The following is an 18,215-nucleotide window of genomic DNA, read 5'->3' on the forward strand; positions in this document are numbered from 1 at the left end:
CCACAATGTGTTCAGTAAGCGAAGGCTCACGGCAGGCCCTAACCTTCGGCTTGCGTCCCTTAAGGCATACCTCCAACGCTGGCTGCGTGTCACATCATTTCCTCCTCTCCTCTTGCTAGCCTCCATCTAGCCAGTCTTCTCCACCCCACGGTGGCTCTGAGCACCCTCGTCTCAGACCGGGCATGGTTTCAGCTTTTGGAGTGACTCCTTGCCCGTGTGACCGACTTGTCTGCCTGCAGCCTCGTTCTGCAGGTGCTGGGCGTGGAAGTCCTTGCCTTGCACAGGAGACTGGACTGAAGCAGGGTTAGCTGTGAAAATCGTCAACTTTATTTCAAGAACTAAGTCAACAGCAGCAGTTGTGTGTGCCCTGAGAGGAGCGTGGGCAGGACAGGGCAGGCCACTGGCACTGAGGCTGCCTCTGGATCTCAGCGGGCATCGCCCCAGGAGGAAACGGTGGTGCTACTCTGCAGCCTGCACTGGATCCTCTTCCTCTTGCTGCTCAAGCCTTTTTCCCCCTTAGCGCCTGCAGGAGCTCCTGCACCCGAGTAAAGAACTCCACCAGCTTCTGGAGTGGGAATGGGCAGGAGCTAAACGTGCCTGACTGTGTTGGGATCGGCCTTGGCCTCTGCACGGGGGTGGAGGCGGTGAGAAAGTGACTCCATGCCCGCTTCGTTGGAGCAGCCCGTACTTCTGGCTGCGGTCCCATCTGGACATGGATCCAGTAGTAAAAGTGCTGCGTAGAGGTGTAGACTCCGGGCCGCCTGGCTCTCGCGCAGCCTATCCCCCAGCTGGTCACCCCCACGAGCCAGAAGTAGTCGGCGTGTTTGTCTTGACAGACCAGAGGACCACCGCTGTCACCCTGCAGCGGAGCGGAGGAGAGTCAGAGGGTTCTGGTGGTGTTGGGTGGCCCCTGTCAGCACTGTGGCTGGCCCCTTCTCTCTCCCGGCACCTGCCAGAGCTGTACCCACTGCCCAGAAAGGCTCTGCTCAGGTGCTGGAGCCTGCAGGACCTTGTCTTGGAGGGGGTGGTGGGCCTGCAAGGTAGGGCGCTCTCTCCTCTCTGCCCGCTGATTCTGGAGGTGTGGAAGGGGGACGTTCCAGGACTGGGATCAGGACCTCTGGGCTGGGGCAAGAGCACTGGGTGGCCTTTCTGGGCAGAGTGCCGGGGCTCCGGGACAAGAGGGGTGCTGGGCAAGGTCCTGCAGACGGGGAAGGGGAGGCAAGCCTCGACAGCGGTGAGGACCCAGCGGCAGGAGGGCGACTCGCCAGGTGCAGCGCGTGCCGGGGGACATTTGGGCGCTGGCGACAGGGCTGCCTGTGCTGCTGGGGGCTGGCGCGGAGCACGCTCCTACCTGGCAGGTGTCGATGCCGCCCTGCGGATAGCCGGCACACAGGTTGTGGGGGTGGATGGCCCCTCTGTACCAGCGGCTGCTGTTGCAGAGATTGACATCGATGAGGAGGACCTGGGCCTCCTGCAGGACAGCAGTCGATCCTGCAGCTGTGAAGCACAGAAAGGAGTTCTCAGGAGCAGCCCTTCTGTTCCCACTTCTCCTCCCCTGTGAGGGCAAAGCCCTTCCCTAGGGCTCGCCTTTGCCCCTGCAGAGGCCTTGTGCTGGGCTTGCCCTTCCGTCTCGCTTTGGCTAATGGCTCGGGCCCATCTCTCCGTGGCCGTACGTCCCCGCAGCCCAACTCTGGCTTTCGCCGCCGCCGCTGCCAGGAAGCCCAGCCCGCCTCCCCAGCGTGCCGAGCTTGCCCTCGGCACACGAGTACTCTTTGGGAACTCACATCTTGCCGTGGTGGCACCCCAACCGCTGACGTAGCAGTTTGTCAGCTCTGACACTCTCACTGAGCCATCGGGCACGCAGGCCAGCTGTACGTAGTAGCCGCACTGGACAGGCTGGTCCAGTTCTAGCAAGGCGATGTCGTTCCTCTCCGTGATGTAATTGTAGTGTTCGTGACGTATCAGCCGATTAATACTGCGCACTTGGGTCTCAGGGCCCGGCTGAGCCAAGTGGGTGGCCCCGATCACCACGCGCCACATCCTGAGGCGCCTGGAAGGCAGATGCAGAGAGGGCTCAGAGGGAGCGGAGCCACATGCTGCAGCAGCCCCGCAGTTCCCTGCCTTCTGCTTCCCAAGGCAGGGAGGAAAGCAGCGCTGCGGAGGGTGCCACTGCCCTAGCATGCCTTGGGCACCAGGAACGTGGAGCTGGAGGCTGCTAGGAAGCAGTGGCACAAGCCCAGCCCTCTGCGGAGCAGTCTCTCAGCTGGGCTCGCCAGTGCCCCGGCACCGGGCGTACTGCAAGGCAGCGGGATGGCAGGAGCTCGTGGGGCTGCGGACAGGGCGCCTGCTGGTGCTGTGGGGACAGCCCCCTTCCCTGGCCCTCCTTACCTGGCTGCGTTGAAGCAGTGGGCTGCTGTGAGGACCCACTGCGGGCCGAAGAGGGACCCTCCGCACACGTGGCCCCAGGGGCTCTGGATGCTGACGATCCAGGGCCAGGCCCCTGGCTGGGCATCCGTGCCACCCACGACGCGCAACGTGCTGGAGGGATCCGCCATGGGCCGGAGCCCGCAGGTCCCGCTGTAAGAAGAAACTCGTGAGTGTGCTGCTGGATGGCTGCGCTGCTGTTGAGGCTGAAGGTCAGCTGTCTTCCCTCCCCCCGAGGGGCTGAATGGACAGCAGGGCCAGGGAACCCCGTGTCTGTGCCTCCAGCCCTCTGTCCACTTTAGCCCCGTAGATGGGTTGTGCCAGCAGCCTGGGTGCTGGCAAGGAGCTGTGGCTCCCACAGGGGGTTTGGGAAGCTGTGGGGTGGCCACAGGGGACATGCGGGCCCCCTCCAGTGAAGCCCGTCAAGGGCTGCCCAAGCTCCCTCCCAGAGCCTCGGCCCACTTACCCACAGCTGTCCCACATGCCGTGCGCGGGCCGGCACACGGCCAGCAGGACGAGGAGGGCGAGCACTTTCATTGCTGCCAGCGGCACGTGTCAGCGTCAGCTGCAAGAAGGAGGTCTGGTTGCCTCCAGCGCAGCCGCCGACGTACTGCCCGCAGCAGTCTCGCTGCCTCTGATGCCCTTGGCCCTGGGGCTGATGTCACAGAGCCGCCGTTTCTGGGCGTGGGGCACGGTGGCCTCTCAAGGGGGGGTGGAGGTGGGGGTGTCAGCCACATGAGGGCTTTCCAAGCAGGAGAGGCGGCGGAAGCTGGGATCAGACAGCCCTGATAAACCCCTGCTGAACACTCTGCCTGCGGGACGAGGGCGTGCAGGCCTCGTGGCAGGCAGCGGCGCCTGCCTCCGAGCGCTGCCTGCTCACAGCCAGCAGGAAAAAAACAAGCGTGGCATCACGGCCTCTTTGGGAAGTTCACTGCCACCCTGCTCTCCACAGCCATTTGCCACCAGGTCCTTCCCAAAACACGTACATCAGGGAAGATCACCGCTATAGGCAGTACGCGCCTGTTTGGGGGCAGAAGAGCCAACCCGGTCTCAGCCACGGTCGGCAAGCTGCGCGGGCAGTTCCGGGACCGCGCGGGCTCCAGAGGCGGCGGCTGCAGCCGGGGCCTCCACGCGCATCTCATGTACGGCAAGCAAAGGAAGTGGTTTATCCTTCTTTTTCTCTCGTTAGTGATGGAGTTTTTCCTTCCTTTGCTTTCCCAGGTCTGGCCCTGGTGTTTGGCTTTGGTTTTCGGCCTTGTTTTTCACAAAATTCTCATAGGAATTGCAAACCTTGAGTTTTCCCAAGATCCATGGCCTATTGTTCTGTCTGATGGACCAAGTGGTCTGTCAGCAAGAGTTCCTTTCTCAAAGCCTGGTCCTGTTTTTTTCAGAAGAAGGACAGCGGGCAGCTCCCTTCCACCCGCTCAGACGAGGGAACCCCCAGCCCCCCTACCCACGGCATTATCAGCACCCGCTTCTTAAGCAACCGGCTGTGCTGCCGTGGAGGCCAACAACCCCATTCTCCCCGACCTCCGTGGCAGCAGCAGCAGTGCCTGTAGCCAATCCCTGAGCCTACGGCTGGGCTGGACCAATGACACACGCAACGGGCAGCAGCAAAAGGGCCTGACTTTCCAAACACAACCTGCCACTATTGCCTGACGTTTGCAATGGTGTCACACCAGCCCCAAGTACCCGGGAGCCCTCAGCGCAAGCAGGGACTTCAGGTGACAGGCCCTGGGCTCTTGGAGCTTATGCACCAAAGGGAGGCAGCGACTCCCTCCCCAGGCCAAGCTTACCCATTCAGGGCCGGTCTGCTGCTGCTTGCCTCCCCGAGCGCCTTCTTCCCGCCTGGCTCTGCGGATGCTGAGGCTGCTCTGGGCTCTGCGAGGGCTCTGCTGGGGCTCAGCACCAAGCAAGGCTGGGCCCGCTCTCACTTCACGTTCCTCTGGCAGCTTTGCATCAGACGAGCCCTTTCTGAGCACACGGACTGATCTTTCTGCTCTTTCAGCTCAGGGAGACTCTCACCCAGGCAAAAAGATTGCAGTTAGTGACACAAACCACACTGTCAAGAACGAAACACTGTATGGTCACAGCTGAAAGCCTGTCTCTCCACAGGAGCTCTTGCCTGTCCCACCCCTCATTCCCTGTTGGTTGGAAATGCAGTTTCACTTTCTTCCTCCTCTAGAAGGACCACGACTGGGCACATACCAGCGAGTATGTACTGAAAAGGCAGTGCAGTTGGCAGCTTAGGAATGCAGGAGACCCTTCTCCATTTCCAAACCGTACCAAAAATTAACCAACCGTCAAAGGGACTTTCCGTCTCTAAGAAACAAGTGACAATTTAAAAGTGAATGTACAGCTTATTCACAGGGTGAGAAGGAAGAGAATCTTCCAACTCAGTTTGCTTTACCTTGGAAACGGATGAGGCAGCAAAGCATTTTCGGTCATTACCTCTCTGTCTTAAGCCGTCATTCATCTTAAAAATGAAGGAAGGAGCCAGAAAGCAGGAAGAAGACAAACCATACATTTTTACTCAAGGGACTGGGTTGGGTTAGGGTTAGGGGTTAAGTTAGAGTTTTGGTTCTCACTCCTGCGCTGAGCTGGCATGGGAGAAAGCCCCCCTGAAGTTCTAGCAGCTGCTGTTCCGAATCGCTTCCTTTGCTGCAACGAACACAGGCATCAGGCTGGACAGAGGCTGGGCTTTCTTTAAAAATGGATGCTGCCCACAGGAAAAAAAAAAAACAGAAATGAACCATTACTTTCCAAACTCAGTTACTCACGGGCTCAAGCAGTATCCTGCTGGTTACCAGGCATATGCAGAAATGGGACTGAGGGGACCGCCTGCACCTGCATCTGCAAGTCCAGTCCCTTGCTATCACAGGCCACCATGGCCCATCATTCGATTAATCCATTTCTCAAGGTGTCTTCAGCTTGCTGGCAATTTTGCCCTGCCAGTGCTCTGGGAATGCTGCTTGCTGTCCCAGGGCCTTGTTCCTCTCAGGAACCTCAAAATGCTCACTTAGGTTCCTGTTTTCTACAGACACGGGCTCTTCTAGTGGTCAGAAAAGATGAGGGGCACAAGCCATTCCTCAAGGAACTCCGGTACCTCTAGGAAATGTTTATCCCAGCAATATTTAGGCCCATGTGTTCTTCTGAAGGCCTCTGAGGTCGAGAGAAGAGCAGGGAGACAAGTGTCAGAGCGCTGATGCACTCAGCTCTGGGTTGCAGGGACAGCAGTGTCTACCACCCCATGCCCTGCCCCTCCTGCGCTATCTGGCACCTTCACAGCAGGGACAGCCAAGGGGCACATGGTGCCACTCCCTGCCTGCCACAAAACCTGGCACCAAACCTGCGGCAGTTTTCATCTACTCGACTATGCCAGGCAACAGAAGGAGCTGTGACAAGTCCTGCTCAGCCGTCCCCGTTTCGCTGGCAGAAACCTCTAAAAGTGGGGCTCAGCAGCAGAAACCTTTAAGAGTGGGGCAGGAGGGACAAGCCGGGGCCGGGGCCCCTCTGATGCTCACAGGGAGCACCCGCAGCCCCTTCCTTCCCACTGCCAAACCTCTGACCGCTTGGCTGGGACTGACTTCACTGCGTTCCTCCCTGCTCATCTCTCGGCATACACCAGTCCCCGACGCCATCTCAGGCCTCTGCACCTGCTGTCGTTCCACTGCAGTTATTTCGCCACCCTGTAAAACGGAACGTCCTACCAGAACACAAAATAGGGCCACAAAAATGACCGGAGGGATGGAACACCTCCCCTGTGAGCACAAGCTGAGCGAGTTGTGGTTGTTCAGCCTGGAGAAGAGAAGGCTCCGGGGAGACCTTCTAGCGCCCTTCCAGTGCTGAAAGGGGGCCTATAAGAAAGATGGGGACAGACTTTTTAGCAGGGCCTGTCGCAATAGGACAGGGGCTAACGGTTTAAAACTAAAGAGGCCAGATTCGGACTAGATATGAGGAAGAAATTTATTACACTGAGGGTGGAGAAACACTGGCACAGGCTGCCCAGAGAGGTGGCAGAAGCCCCATCCCTGGAGACATCCAAGGTCAGGCTGGATGCGGCTCTGAGCAACCTGATGCAGCTAAAGATGTCCCTGCTCACTGCAGGGGGGCTGGACTAGATGGCCTCTAATGGGCCCTTCCAGCCCAAACCACTGTATGATCCCACTGATTTTTCACCTGAAAAGCACCGAGACTGGAGACTAACGCGAGGGGGCTCCATCTGATGCCTTCGAGTTCAGCTGATGACAAAACCATGACACAGCGCAGCTCTTTCACCTGCAGCCGCTTCGCCTTTTACCTGCAGAAGGTCCTTGGCAGACCCTCGCCTGCCCGCGTCCACCTCCAGGCAGCAGCTCCAAAAGGCCCGAAACTCAGCAGACAGTTGCTCGCGGTTCTGCGGCTCTGGTGTCCCGTTGGTCGCTATCAGATCCATCGCCTAGAGAGACAAGAAACACGAGACTCCACCTGTTTCTTTCTTACCCAGAACTGCTCACAGAGAGCCCAGTTTTTAAGGCCCAGCCTCCAGTGCCACTTTCCTCCCTAGCAGAGGGTTAGAGATGATTTTTCTATACCTACAAAAAAACCCTGATGCAGCCAAAGCTACTCCAACATCAACGTGATCTTGTCTCGACAGCTGATTGCAATGGCTGACCTAGTGAGTAGGAAGTCCATCAGCAAAAGCACATTTGGCTTCTTTGTGCGTCAACACCAGCTTTACCGGCTATTTTAAAGAGTGAACTTGGTCCAGCTGTGTTATTTCAAATGATTCTGACATAAAATGCATCCCTGCAGTGCTCACTGCTCCCTAAAGTACAGCTTCCTTAAAAGACAGGTAGTCCCGATTTTCGCTCTGTTTTAGATAAAAATGGTAACTAGAGGAAAAAAAAGTAGAACCATCAGCTTATTCCTTGGCTAAACGGAAACATTTGGAGCCTCATTTCCAACACAGACATGTTAGCTGCGTGCACAAATATATTATGGAGAAAACACATAACTGGGCAGACAGGAGCCACCCGCAACTCTGTCTTTCAGCAGTCTCCAAATTCCAGATCAGCAAGTCTTCCTGACAGACCTCATGCCAAGGAATTAGAACGTAATTTTGCAAAACATCGGGCGAGCTTTATCCAGGGCGGTTCACTTGGAACCAAGGTCTAACACGTGGACAAGCTGGACAGATGAGTTCATTCTGCTTTTGCAAGATGTTCTTCAGAAAGGCAAGACAAATGTTTTGACCTGTTCGAACCTAAACTTGCAGAATGTGTCCCAAATATACAGCAATAATAATAGAAATAGGCCTAGGAGTCTTCCATACAATTGTCTGCCATGACAAGAACAGCTCTGCGCTACTGGCATTTAAAGAGACAGTGGCCAAAGGGACTTTGCTCTTACCCTCTTAAACGCAGAGGAAAATTTCCAGGCCTAAAAAGGCAAATGAACTATCCTAGAGCAAAAACAATAAAAGGAAGTTTCTCTACTCTTCCCACAAGAGAAGTGTCACAAAATCAGCCTTGTCCCACCCATCTGCAGCTGCCCTCAGGCACCAGGCGCAGCGGTGAGCCGGAGGGCCTGTCCTCACTGCGGTTAAATGGTGCTGCCCCAGGGACGTCTCTTCTCCTGCGGTAAAGGAACACAGCACCCATGTCAGCCTTGGGAATTTTATTCCGGCACGTTCGCCTGGCTGTGAAACAGGAGTCCCGGGACAAAGGGAGCTCTTTCAGCTGCTCCTTTCTTCACAGAACACCAATCATGAGAGTCATCTTTAGCTGGGTACCGCACCTTTTAAATAGTTCTGCGACCACAGAAAAAGCTCTAAGGGAAGCTCAAGTACCTTCTTGTCACGTCTCTTTTGCTTTCCTGTGATCCAGCTGGCAGAGAAAAGCAAGTACAGTCCAAAGGAAATGAGTGTTTGCAGTAGCTGCAAAGGGGCAATAAGCTCATCGATTTCTTTAATGTACCCAGAAACCAGAAGGGATTTGGCATACAGCTGCCGCTGCAGTCTGTGAAAATGAGACCCTCAAGTTATCCAGGGCACCCCGATACATGACAGAACAACATACAGATGATTGAGCAGCCTGAAACTGTAGAAGATCCGCAGCATTTGGAAAACATGCTCTAGTTTTGAAGAAAACTGATGCACTCTGGTTAACAAATGAAAAAGCAAACAGAAATGCCTAGGATTTGGTTTGTTGGGTATTTCTAAAACTGAAACTGGGGAGGTCCAACCAGCGTTTCAAAGGGCATTTATCGCACCAATACTTGTCCCTCAGGCCCCAGGCATATGCCTGCTGGAAGGAAATCACAGTGAGAGAAAACAAACACCGTCACAGAAAGATCCAGGACACTCTTGGCTGGAAATTGCCTCGTTCCTGTGAGTTCTGCATCGGCTGGAAAGAACGTGAGCAACAGGGGATGCATTTGCTCCACACGTGGAAAACAACAATCATATCTACATTCAGACTGGTGTTAACTCTACGATCAATGATCCTTTAATGCCCTTATAGTACACGTAGGTATTTCAACTCCTGTCAGTAACGGAAGCTGCTGCGTGCCTTGCACTATTAAAACAAGCATTCACAAAAATGTGAAAGAGCATCCTTTGGTTTCCAGGCTTCGCAGAACTCCCTGGATGGGGTCTAAATGTGACTATTAAACCCAACAGCTACTGTGTGCCATCAGCTAAAAACCTGACCTGCAAACACAGGTCTTGCTTATCAGCTCTCCCGTCTGGATGCAGCTGAGAGCTCTCGCTGCACTCTGTGATTCCACACACAACAGCAGAAGGATCCTGTCCCTGTCGGGGATGATTCACCTTCATAAAACCAGCTGGGAGCTGGGGAACTTCAGGCGGTCCATCACAAGCTGTTCACTGTTCCCAGCTCAGGGGCAACAGCCCCTGCCCAAGAGCCCAGGAAGTGAACACAGACGGGACCAACTCCAGGTGCCTGATTTTAACCTCCTGCAGTTTTCCTCAGGCACCTGAAGACACCGTGAAGCTCCAAGTGCTCAAGCTGATCTCAACTCCCACAGCAGACGAGGCATGTATGGAGAAAAAGAGCATCTCTAGTAATCTGGGCAAGGGCAGGAATCGCTGAATATGAATTTGATCAGAGAGAAAAAAATCCAGTTCCCTGCCTCACAGTTGACCTGAGGCTTCTCAAGGAGCCCTAAGCAACCTTTGAGGTTAAGGAAGCTGGGAATTTTCAGCCTCCAAACCAGGGACACAGGCCTACTGCCACCCTGCCAGCTGCGGTGCACTCGGCTGACTCAGCATCAGGCTGAACCCAAACCTCTTTACTTCTTCTCCCCCCTCAGGAGGTGGCACAGTGCACACCGCTCCTCCTGTGTGCACTGGAACCAAAAACCCCGGGCACCTACCAAACCAAAACAAGCCTTCCAAGAGAACTCAGGAACCTTTGTTCAAACAGAGCGGAGGACTGACACTGCTGTAGTTGTTATATTCCTTTCTTAAGCAGCCTGCCTGGGGGTATGTCCTGACCCTTCTGCTGTTGCTTCTCTCAGCCTGCAGCACACAGTCTGGGTGCCATAGACCAGAGAGAGCACAGCCTTATTGCTATGAGAAAAGCTACACGTCATGCTCTATTTTAATTCCAGCCTTAACACAAATGATCTATCTATACACATGGTCACAATTCATTTCCTCATACATTCCTGCATCCCTATCAGGAATTCACTGTGCAGCACCTAACTTTGTTCCAGCTACCAGTCATGACGTTTTATCTTGGTGTACATGCCTTCACTATCACACACTCATTTGGGATAAGAGCTGGTCATTTCATTGTAAGGAATGAGGATGAAACGGAATACTTCAAAACATTAAAAATACATTCGTTCACTACAAGTTTCTGTGCCAAAACACATATTTAGAAAGTCATTTGCTAATGAGTAAATAGGGCATTTGTACAAGCAGCGACACTTCCTGAGAGGCTCAGGTAAGCCATCGGCACTGACCCCAGTTTGAAAAGACTTCTCTGCCTGCAGACACAGCCGGAATGCTTTTCAGAAAAATTCCCCAACTGGAGAAACTTGCCGCTGAAAAAATCACTGTCACTCAGAGATACAGCTCAAAGAGAGTTCAAAAAACATACCAGGTATTTCAAGCCCCGTTGAAGGCAGAGATGGCACATCTCTGAGCTGGCTACAAGTCACTTCTCTTTGGAGGTCTTCCCCTTGACGTCACCAAAGCTACAGGAGATGCTGCTGTGCTGCAGTGACAGCTTTAGAAGCGGGCCATGGGGGAACTGGTTCCAGCTGGTGCGGCTGGGTTTTTCCCTCACAGGGGACTAACGGGATTGATTTGAAAGACACTGGCATCTGATTTTATGTGCACCTTACCCTGAGAGGATCTTCATCAAGGTAAGGAGGCTGTCCTTCCGCCATCTCTATTGCCACGACCCCAAGCAACCAGATGTCCACCTTGGGGCCGTAGGCTTCTTTCGTCACCACTTCTGGTGCCAGCCAGTATGGACACCCGACCACTGTGCTCCATCGACTCTGCTCAGGGCTGAGCCGAGCACAGACGCCAAAATCAGCTGAGGAGAAAAACAAGTGGTGTTAAAGGCAGCTTGGATTAGGAAAGCGAGCAAAAGAAATCCCCACTCTGTGCCCGAGAACACAGTGTGGAATCTATCTGGAAAAGCAGCCGTGCTCTGTTTGCTCAGTGCTGTAGCCACGGAAATATTGTTGAATTGGCCACTTAAACCCCCCCTCAAGTTTCCTGCAGTGGCTTTTGTTGACTTGAACCGTTAGAGTGTAACTGCCTCCCTCTGGGAGGGCCACACACAAACCAAAGCCACTCTTGACACCTTTCTCCTTTCTCTGCCTCTCTGCACGTTGGAACTGTGCTCGGAGCTGGCAGCAGAGGTCAGCGCACTGCCACAGGCATCCCTTCTGGGCAACTGGCTGTCAGTCAAAAGCAGCCCCATGCCACAGCCTGGGAAGGCTGCGCCTGACCAAGAATACCCACCCAATTCGACAGACCCATCCACGCCAAGCAGAATGTTGTCGCTATTGATGTCCCTGTGAATCACTTGCTTTGAATGAAGGAAATCCAGGGCTTGCAGGCACTGACAGAAGAAAAACAAACATGAGGGTAAAAATTAATGACCTGATTTCATCACACGAGAAGGAAATGCCTCTAAAAGATTTAATTTCTAGATGAACTGCGAGCAATGCCCGAATATTGCGCTGTCAAGAGGAACAGCTGCTGCTTCAACACTATTAAACTAACAACTTTCCAAACGAAGGCATATCAGGTTTGGGAAGAGGAATGTCCATTACTGTCACAGACTAGCCCCTGAAAGCACAGGCAGGATGGCTGCTGCCGCAATCGGTGTGCTATCTCCATCCATGTGACAAAGTATTGTTTGCCAGAAATGAGAAAGTCCCTTCCTTCGGTGTGAAGTGGATCAGTGTTGGGTGCGAGGTCGCAGGACAAAGATTTTATGGTCAGGCTCTACAGCATGTTTGGAAAGAGCACCTTAGTCATTTTTCAGGAGCAAACACCATTTTGGGTGGAATGCTATCCTTTTAAGCTGAGACTCTGACAAATGAGTCTCTGTTTTTCTTTGCTGTTCTTTTAAAATTCTGCCACCAGCATGTTTGCTTTTACAGGCAAGGAATGCAGTACAGACATGCTCCAGGCAGATGTTGAGAAGAGTACAACTAAAAAAAGATAGAGATAACACAATAACAGTGTTGAAGAGTGTAATGACAGAGGACAGTAAGTGCAGTAACACTGGCAGGCAGTTCACTTAAGGTGCTCTTTCTTCTCCGTATCATAAAGCAACGCAGAAACAAAGCTCTCAAGATGAAATCCCTCATGTTCTTACCACCTGTTCACCAGTACCATCCTGTCCGAGGCAGAGGAAGCACACGCGGGATCCCTCACCTCCCTACAGACAGCTGCCATCTGCCCTTCCTCCATACAAAACCGGGTAACATCTTCGGCTAAAGCGCCTCCGGCCACGTATTCCGTCACCACCCAGAGCTCGTCACCGACCAGGTGGCTGAAAGAAGAAAACAAGGGCACTGAGATGAACAGGCACAGCTAAATTACCTCATGGAAAAGGCTGCCGGTGGCTTTTGTTTCCAGGTCATTTTTAAATGAAGACAGAATAAAATGACGAGACGTTCCTTCTAGGCTATACAGAACTTAGAATCTGTGCAGCCTAAACGAGAAAGGCAGGAGAGTGAAAAATCAGATGTCTTAGATGGCAAGCAAGGGAAAATGCAGTTTACTAACAGCAAAGATAAATCTGCAACCAGGACATAGCACATCATCTGGTTCATCATCTTAACGCATCAATCCCAGGATTAACTCCAGAAACAAGGCAACACAACTTTCACAGATGTCCATGGTAAGCGGGGGTGCACCACTGAGGACAGAAATTGGTCCACAGTTTGGAAAACCTTACAGAAAATACACGCAGAGACAGGAAAACAATTTAAAAACTGGCAAAGGACATGTTTCTGGAAACAAGAGCCTCGTCTTCCTGGCATCCACAGTGATGGAACACAGTGGGAACAGCCCAACAGAAATAATTTCTACGATGATTTCTCAGCACTTATCACAGGACACAGAAAATATGATCGACTGGGAAAAAAAAAAACCAACCAAAAAACCCCAACAAAACAACACAGAGGTAATGAATTTACAGGCTGTTGTTTTGGTAAGCTATGGCTGATCCAGGCTTTTGAAAATATTCTTCAAACTATATATGCCAGAAAAGATTAATGCAGACAAAACACAATCTTCTCCCACAAATTGTACATGAGTAGATAAATAATAGAGAGGTCTATGTTCTGCCAGAGACCAGAAGTTTTTAAATCTTTGGCTTGCAGTACGTAAATGAACATTCACATGATAGTACCAGCACTAATTACCTGTCTAAATAGTTAACAACATTGGGGTTCTTATTTTCCCGCATCTTCAGGATTTCGTTTCTAAGTCCTTCCTTTTGCGGCTGTTGTTGGAGATTCATTTGCTTTATCGCCCCCTAAAATGACATGGAAAACCATTCATTTGAGCAGTCTGTTGCACGAGATCAGAATGAACCTGGAGGGAGTGTTTTTGGAATGACGTAGCAGAGCTCTGCCAAGCTGTCTTGTTATTAGACCTAAGAGGTCAGTAACTCACACTCCAACACCCTATTTCTCTACTAGCTTGGCTGCTGCTTACAAGACACACGGCCATACACATTTTGGCTTGTAAATCCGTAAAAACGGTCTTCCAACTATCAGCCACCCATCTCTAACAGCACTCACTGGACCTACGGTCCTTTCAAATGGCCTCAGTTGATCACCACTATTATTATTCACGCACGTTTTGCGAGCAGGAAGTGATTTTGTGCTGTGAAAACATAAAACCACCTGGTAATGCTTTAGCAATCCTGTGATTTTTGATCATTATTTCAGCAACCGCTGTTATTCTTGATGGCATAACTGAAAGAAAACACACATGAACATTACGTGGCAAATGCCATACTAAAAAGATTACTAAGGTTACACAAAATAATACGACCCTAGCTCTTCCTAATGCCCGGAATGTTGATTTGGCAACTCTAAATGCCATTCTTTAGCACGGTTTAGATTTGCAATTATTTTCTGGGTTGAATCCATTCACCGGTATTTGATGGATACACCCAGGGTCATAAGCAGAGCTTAGGGCTTTTAGATCCCTTGCAGACCTCTGTCTCAGAGCAGCTGTAAAGTGCAGCACTGCAGGTGGATGAGACACTACCCGTGAGATTCAGATGTATCTGCTGACAGCCAGGAATCATAAATCAGAAAGCTGAAGCTGTAGCCCCAAAGAGCAACGGGACTCTCTAAGCCACCACCGTGTCTGATCATTACTAGTGTGACCGCTTTTGCTCTGAACCGCTGCAGCCAGCCTGCCTCTGCCTCTGCCTCAGCCTGGCTCCTCCGCCCAGTCCCACCTTCCCCCAGGCAGCCACGGTCCCTGCTCGAGCTTTTCGTCCTGGCCTCCTCGTGAGCCCGCTTCTGCTAGCCCCGTCCCTCTGGGCTCAGCCCTGCTTCCCAGCTCAGCTCCGGCCAAGGGCTCCTACAAACCCACCCCAGAAGAGGCCCCCTACCCGACCCGCGCCCGCTAGGGAGACGAGGCCCCGGGGCTATTTCAAGTCTGCCTCTTGCTCCCCCATACGCAATCTGGCTAGCCTCTCCCTCTGCCCAGTCCTGCTCTTGACATGGCCCAAAAGAGAGCACCCCTCCGCTCTCGGGCCTGATTTTCCAGCCAGATTTTCAGGCAGCGTTTGACAGATTCTAAAACTCTGGCTTGGAAAAGGAAACGAACGTTCAGGTGCCACTTTAAATGGGCCACTGCAGGGACTGTCAGCGTTAACTCTGCTTTCCTTCAAGAGCTGCTTCTCAACCCCCCGGCCCCCACTTCCCTGCAACCACTCCACGGGCTGTAACGGGCTGTCACCGACACCGGACCTAAACACGGCTCTATTGTTTTGGGGAGAGCTTTGCTCTTCCCCTCTGTCAGGTGTGTGTCAACCAGCTTCAGGATGACTAAAACACAAAAGTGTGTCCTAAACACGACCGCTCCTTCATTAGGTCTTGCATCACACTTTAGAGATGAAACACCAGAGGGAAAAAACGCTAAACAGTATTGCTGCCTGAACCTGGGATTAAGGTAAATTGGGACTGAATGACGGCAGCCTTCAGCAGCGAGTGGACGCATCAATATATTCAGTAACTAAGACAGAGCTAGTGTGGCCTTCTCTGAAAGATACCACTGCCCTCCTTGCCTTCTTGCTGGTTGTTAATAAGGACAAGGTCTGTCCGCAATTAAGCTACATCATGAAGCTATTTATTCCTGACAGCAACAGGGGAATCTGTGAGCACCCCTGGTGTTCTCCCGACGCCTCTCATTGTGACAGATCTTCAGATTTTACCATTTGTATTACTAACCAATCTAGGGCCAGGCAGATTTACATGCTGTAAATGTACAGAGTTAAATTCTATATCGAGACCAACACTCTCTCTAAGAGCACAACTTCACGCACACCGGGGAACAGAGATGTAACAATTTCTTAACCAACACCTTCACACTGGCAGTAAAAATTATAGTTTTTAGCAGGCCCAAAGCCTTGCTGGGATTTCTTTACAGATTTCTCTCCATTCAAATGCCCAGTCAGGGATGATGTAACATGGTAGCAGCCGGGGACCAACAGTACTGTGGAGAGCACCAACCTGGCCTCAAGACACAGTAAGTAAAAAACCAGTTCTCTTACGATGGGTCTTGGAAGCGAGGGGTGAAGCATCAGCCCAAGCACAGAGAGCACCAAGGCTCTTCCTGATTCCAGGGAGACCAGGACCTCCCCCCAGGAATTCGCAGGCACCTTTTCAGGCAGTAATCAACCCCTCGGTGCAATGGCTGCTGGAAAGCGAATAGCCACAGGAAGCGTTCAGGTCCTGAGGCACAGAACCACGGTGCCCTTAAAGAGCTGTCCCTGAAAAGCTGAAGACAGCAGACGAGGTACGTTGCAGGCTGACGCCAGCCTGCCCTTCAGAGGAACAGCCTTTGCAGTAAAGATCTCCTGGCAATCCGAAAGCCCATCCGCTGTTGGCACCGGGGCGGAAAGCGCTGAACCCCTGCCATATCTGCTGGGGCTGTTGACACCCACCTCTTGTCCCGTGGTGACGTCGAGTGCTGTATAGACAGTTCCAGACGCCCTAGAAACAAAAGAGCAGCGGAGACATGAGAAGTGGTTTAGACCCTGGAAGTGAAAGCCCTGACAGGAGCTCTCTGCTGCCTGTAGTGTTTCTAAAACACCTTGGTTCCTCCACTCGTGCAGCCAGCAGCGCACAGCGCAGCAGCCCACCAGCCCCCTGCCATGCAGGCTATCCAAGAGAAAACTTAGGTCCAACAGGAAGAAAAAGGGCTGGTGCAAATCTCCAGAGTTCATACCACATTCTTTTAGTCCAAAACTGAAGGGCGGGGTGCCTACAAAGACTGGAAAATAATAGATTTCATTCTTTTCCCCTTTCCTCCAGTTTTGCTCTGTTTGGATTTATTTTTTTCCTTTTTCTTTTCTTTTCTTTTTTTTTTCCCCCTGCGGTGTGTTTGTGTGGTTTTTGTTCCAGAGAATGTAACACATGCACAGTCTAGCTGTGCCTTCTCAGACTTATTATTTGGACCTATCTGCAAAACTCAGGCAACACCACGCAGTCATTCTGACAGCCCTGAACACACGTGCCAGCCATCTGAGGAAAGGACAGTGCATCGACACTTTGTTTATTACATAATTGTTGTGTTTGACTACCTCTGCCAGAAAAGAGAGCTGATTGTTTAATCTCTGGTTGCAGTTTCTAAACTATACCGTTATAACACTGATCACTGAATATTTTTTGAAAGCAAAATATTGGAAAGAAATGTTCTTCAGAACTGTTATTTATCTGACAGCTATCAAGTTCTAAGTTGCTCTTTCAGGCAATAAAGATTTTTCTCCTTTCTTTAGCGTGGCCGTATTATTTTGAGACATACAAAAACGATTTCCCCTAAGAAAACAAGCAAACGGGTGCCACAAACTTGAGGGACAGTAGATCTTCCAGGTCTTGCCCCTTGCTGCAGACAAGACGTTGCCGGCATCCAGAGCTCTTTGACGACGCCTTCTGATCACAGTCACCAATTCTGAGCAGTACTGAGAGACAGCAGAATCTAAACCCAGGGTCTGAACACGGTTGGAGCTTGCCTGACTTCACGCTTGATATCACACCAGCAAAATACCCGGCCCGTGGTTTTGTCTAAGTAACTGTGACTGGACTTACCCTTGCCCGACTTGTTCAAATCGAGTGTATTTCTGCTTAGGATCTCCCACGCTCATAGTGCTCCCTGAAAGAAACAACACTAAAAATGGAGACACCCCCTTCCAGCAGATCACAAATGCCACCCCACTGTCTGGGGTTGGGAGCCGTTTGTAGCAGCTGGGTGACAACAACAATACAGGCAGCTCCGCAGCACAGAGAGTCTCCACGAAGACTGATTTTTACAGTCCTCTGGAGAGTCACCTGGACAGGAAACCAAGAACATGGAGAAACATTCACAGGAGCCACAGATCAGAAAAGAACAAGTACCAGTGCAAGTGCTTGTTGTCTAGAAACACTAAGGACAGCTGGAACAACAGAGCCTTCATCTTCTTAGGAACAAATAGTCTGTGCGATTCAGCAGAAGGTTTAAGACTTCTGGAGGTTAACTGCCCCTTGGGTTCTGGAATCCATTCTGATGAACAGGTGCCACTTGCAGACAGGAAGAATATCGCAGAGTGTTGCCAGGAGGGATCTTCTCAACGTTTCAGTGGCTTGCCAAAAGATCGCCGTTATGTTTTTAAAGAACAGTGTCTCCTGGTACAACCAAGAACTACAGGGCTCTGAGAACTATGACCCTCCTCACGTATTACCAGGCTAAGGCCCCCAGAAGACCTTGTTTGTGCCATCTTAAGAACCACGCTGCTTGTCCTCAGCCTGACTCGGATCAGTGACCAGCATTTGACTTGCACTCCCAACACTGCACACACGCTGACCTCCCCCAACAAGTACAGCCGTGCTGGACAACAGCAGAGCAACACCCCTGAGGCTCTAGTGTCACCCAGAGCTGCACAACTGAGATGCTGATCATTTCAGGGGTGCAGGGGAGGCGAGTCAGAAGCCAGGGTGTGGGACAGGCCGGCTCCATCAGCCACTGTGCAGCTCAGCTGCCACTGAAGGCCAACAGGGAAGCGTGCGCTGCCTGACGGCGTCTGGCCCAC

At 52.0% G+C, this 18,215-nt stretch overlaps 1 protein-coding gene across 1 annotated transcript; it reads right to left on the reverse strand.

Annotated features, from left to right (window-relative positions):
* Nucleotides 1-499: 499 nt before the first annotated feature.
* On the reverse strand, nt 500-3,566 carry LOC147413645 (acrosin-like). The gene is made up of 5 exons (XM_086478443.1): nt 3,469-3,566; nt 2,389-2,577; nt 1,770-2,050; nt 1,352-1,491; nt 500-859 (listed from the first exon to the last, which is right to left on the reverse strand). Exons 1-5 carry the CDS (start codon nt 3,564-3,566, stop codon nt 500-502), a joined length of 1,068 nt encoding a protein of 355 aa, XP_086334569.1.
* Between the last annotated feature and the right edge of the window lie 14,649 nt (nt 3,567-18,215).

This window comes from Leptosomus discolor, chromosome 26 (assembly GCF_034619465.1).
Source record: "Leptosomus discolor isolate bLepDis1 chromosome 26, bLepDis1.hap2, whole genome shotgun sequence".
In the NCBI taxonomy this organism is placed as follows: Eukaryota; Metazoa; Chordata; class Aves; order Leptosomiformes; family Leptosomidae; genus Leptosomus; species Leptosomus discolor.

Bases quoted from the DNA above. Each gene is read 5' to 3' on its own strand.
- LOC147413645 (XM_086478443.1), bottom strand. From the start codon at position 3,566: ATGAGATGCGCGTGGAGGCCCCGGCTGCAGCCGCCGCCTCTGGAGCCC. The intron at 2,578-3,468 runs GTTGGCTCTTCT...TTCTTCTTACAG, and splicing joins CCGACCGTGGCTGAGACCGG to CGGGACCTGCGGGCTCCGGC. The intron at 860-1,351 runs GTAGGAGCGTGC...GCTCCGCTGCAG, and splicing joins GCGGCATCGACACCTGCCAG to GGTGACAGCGGTGGTCCTCT.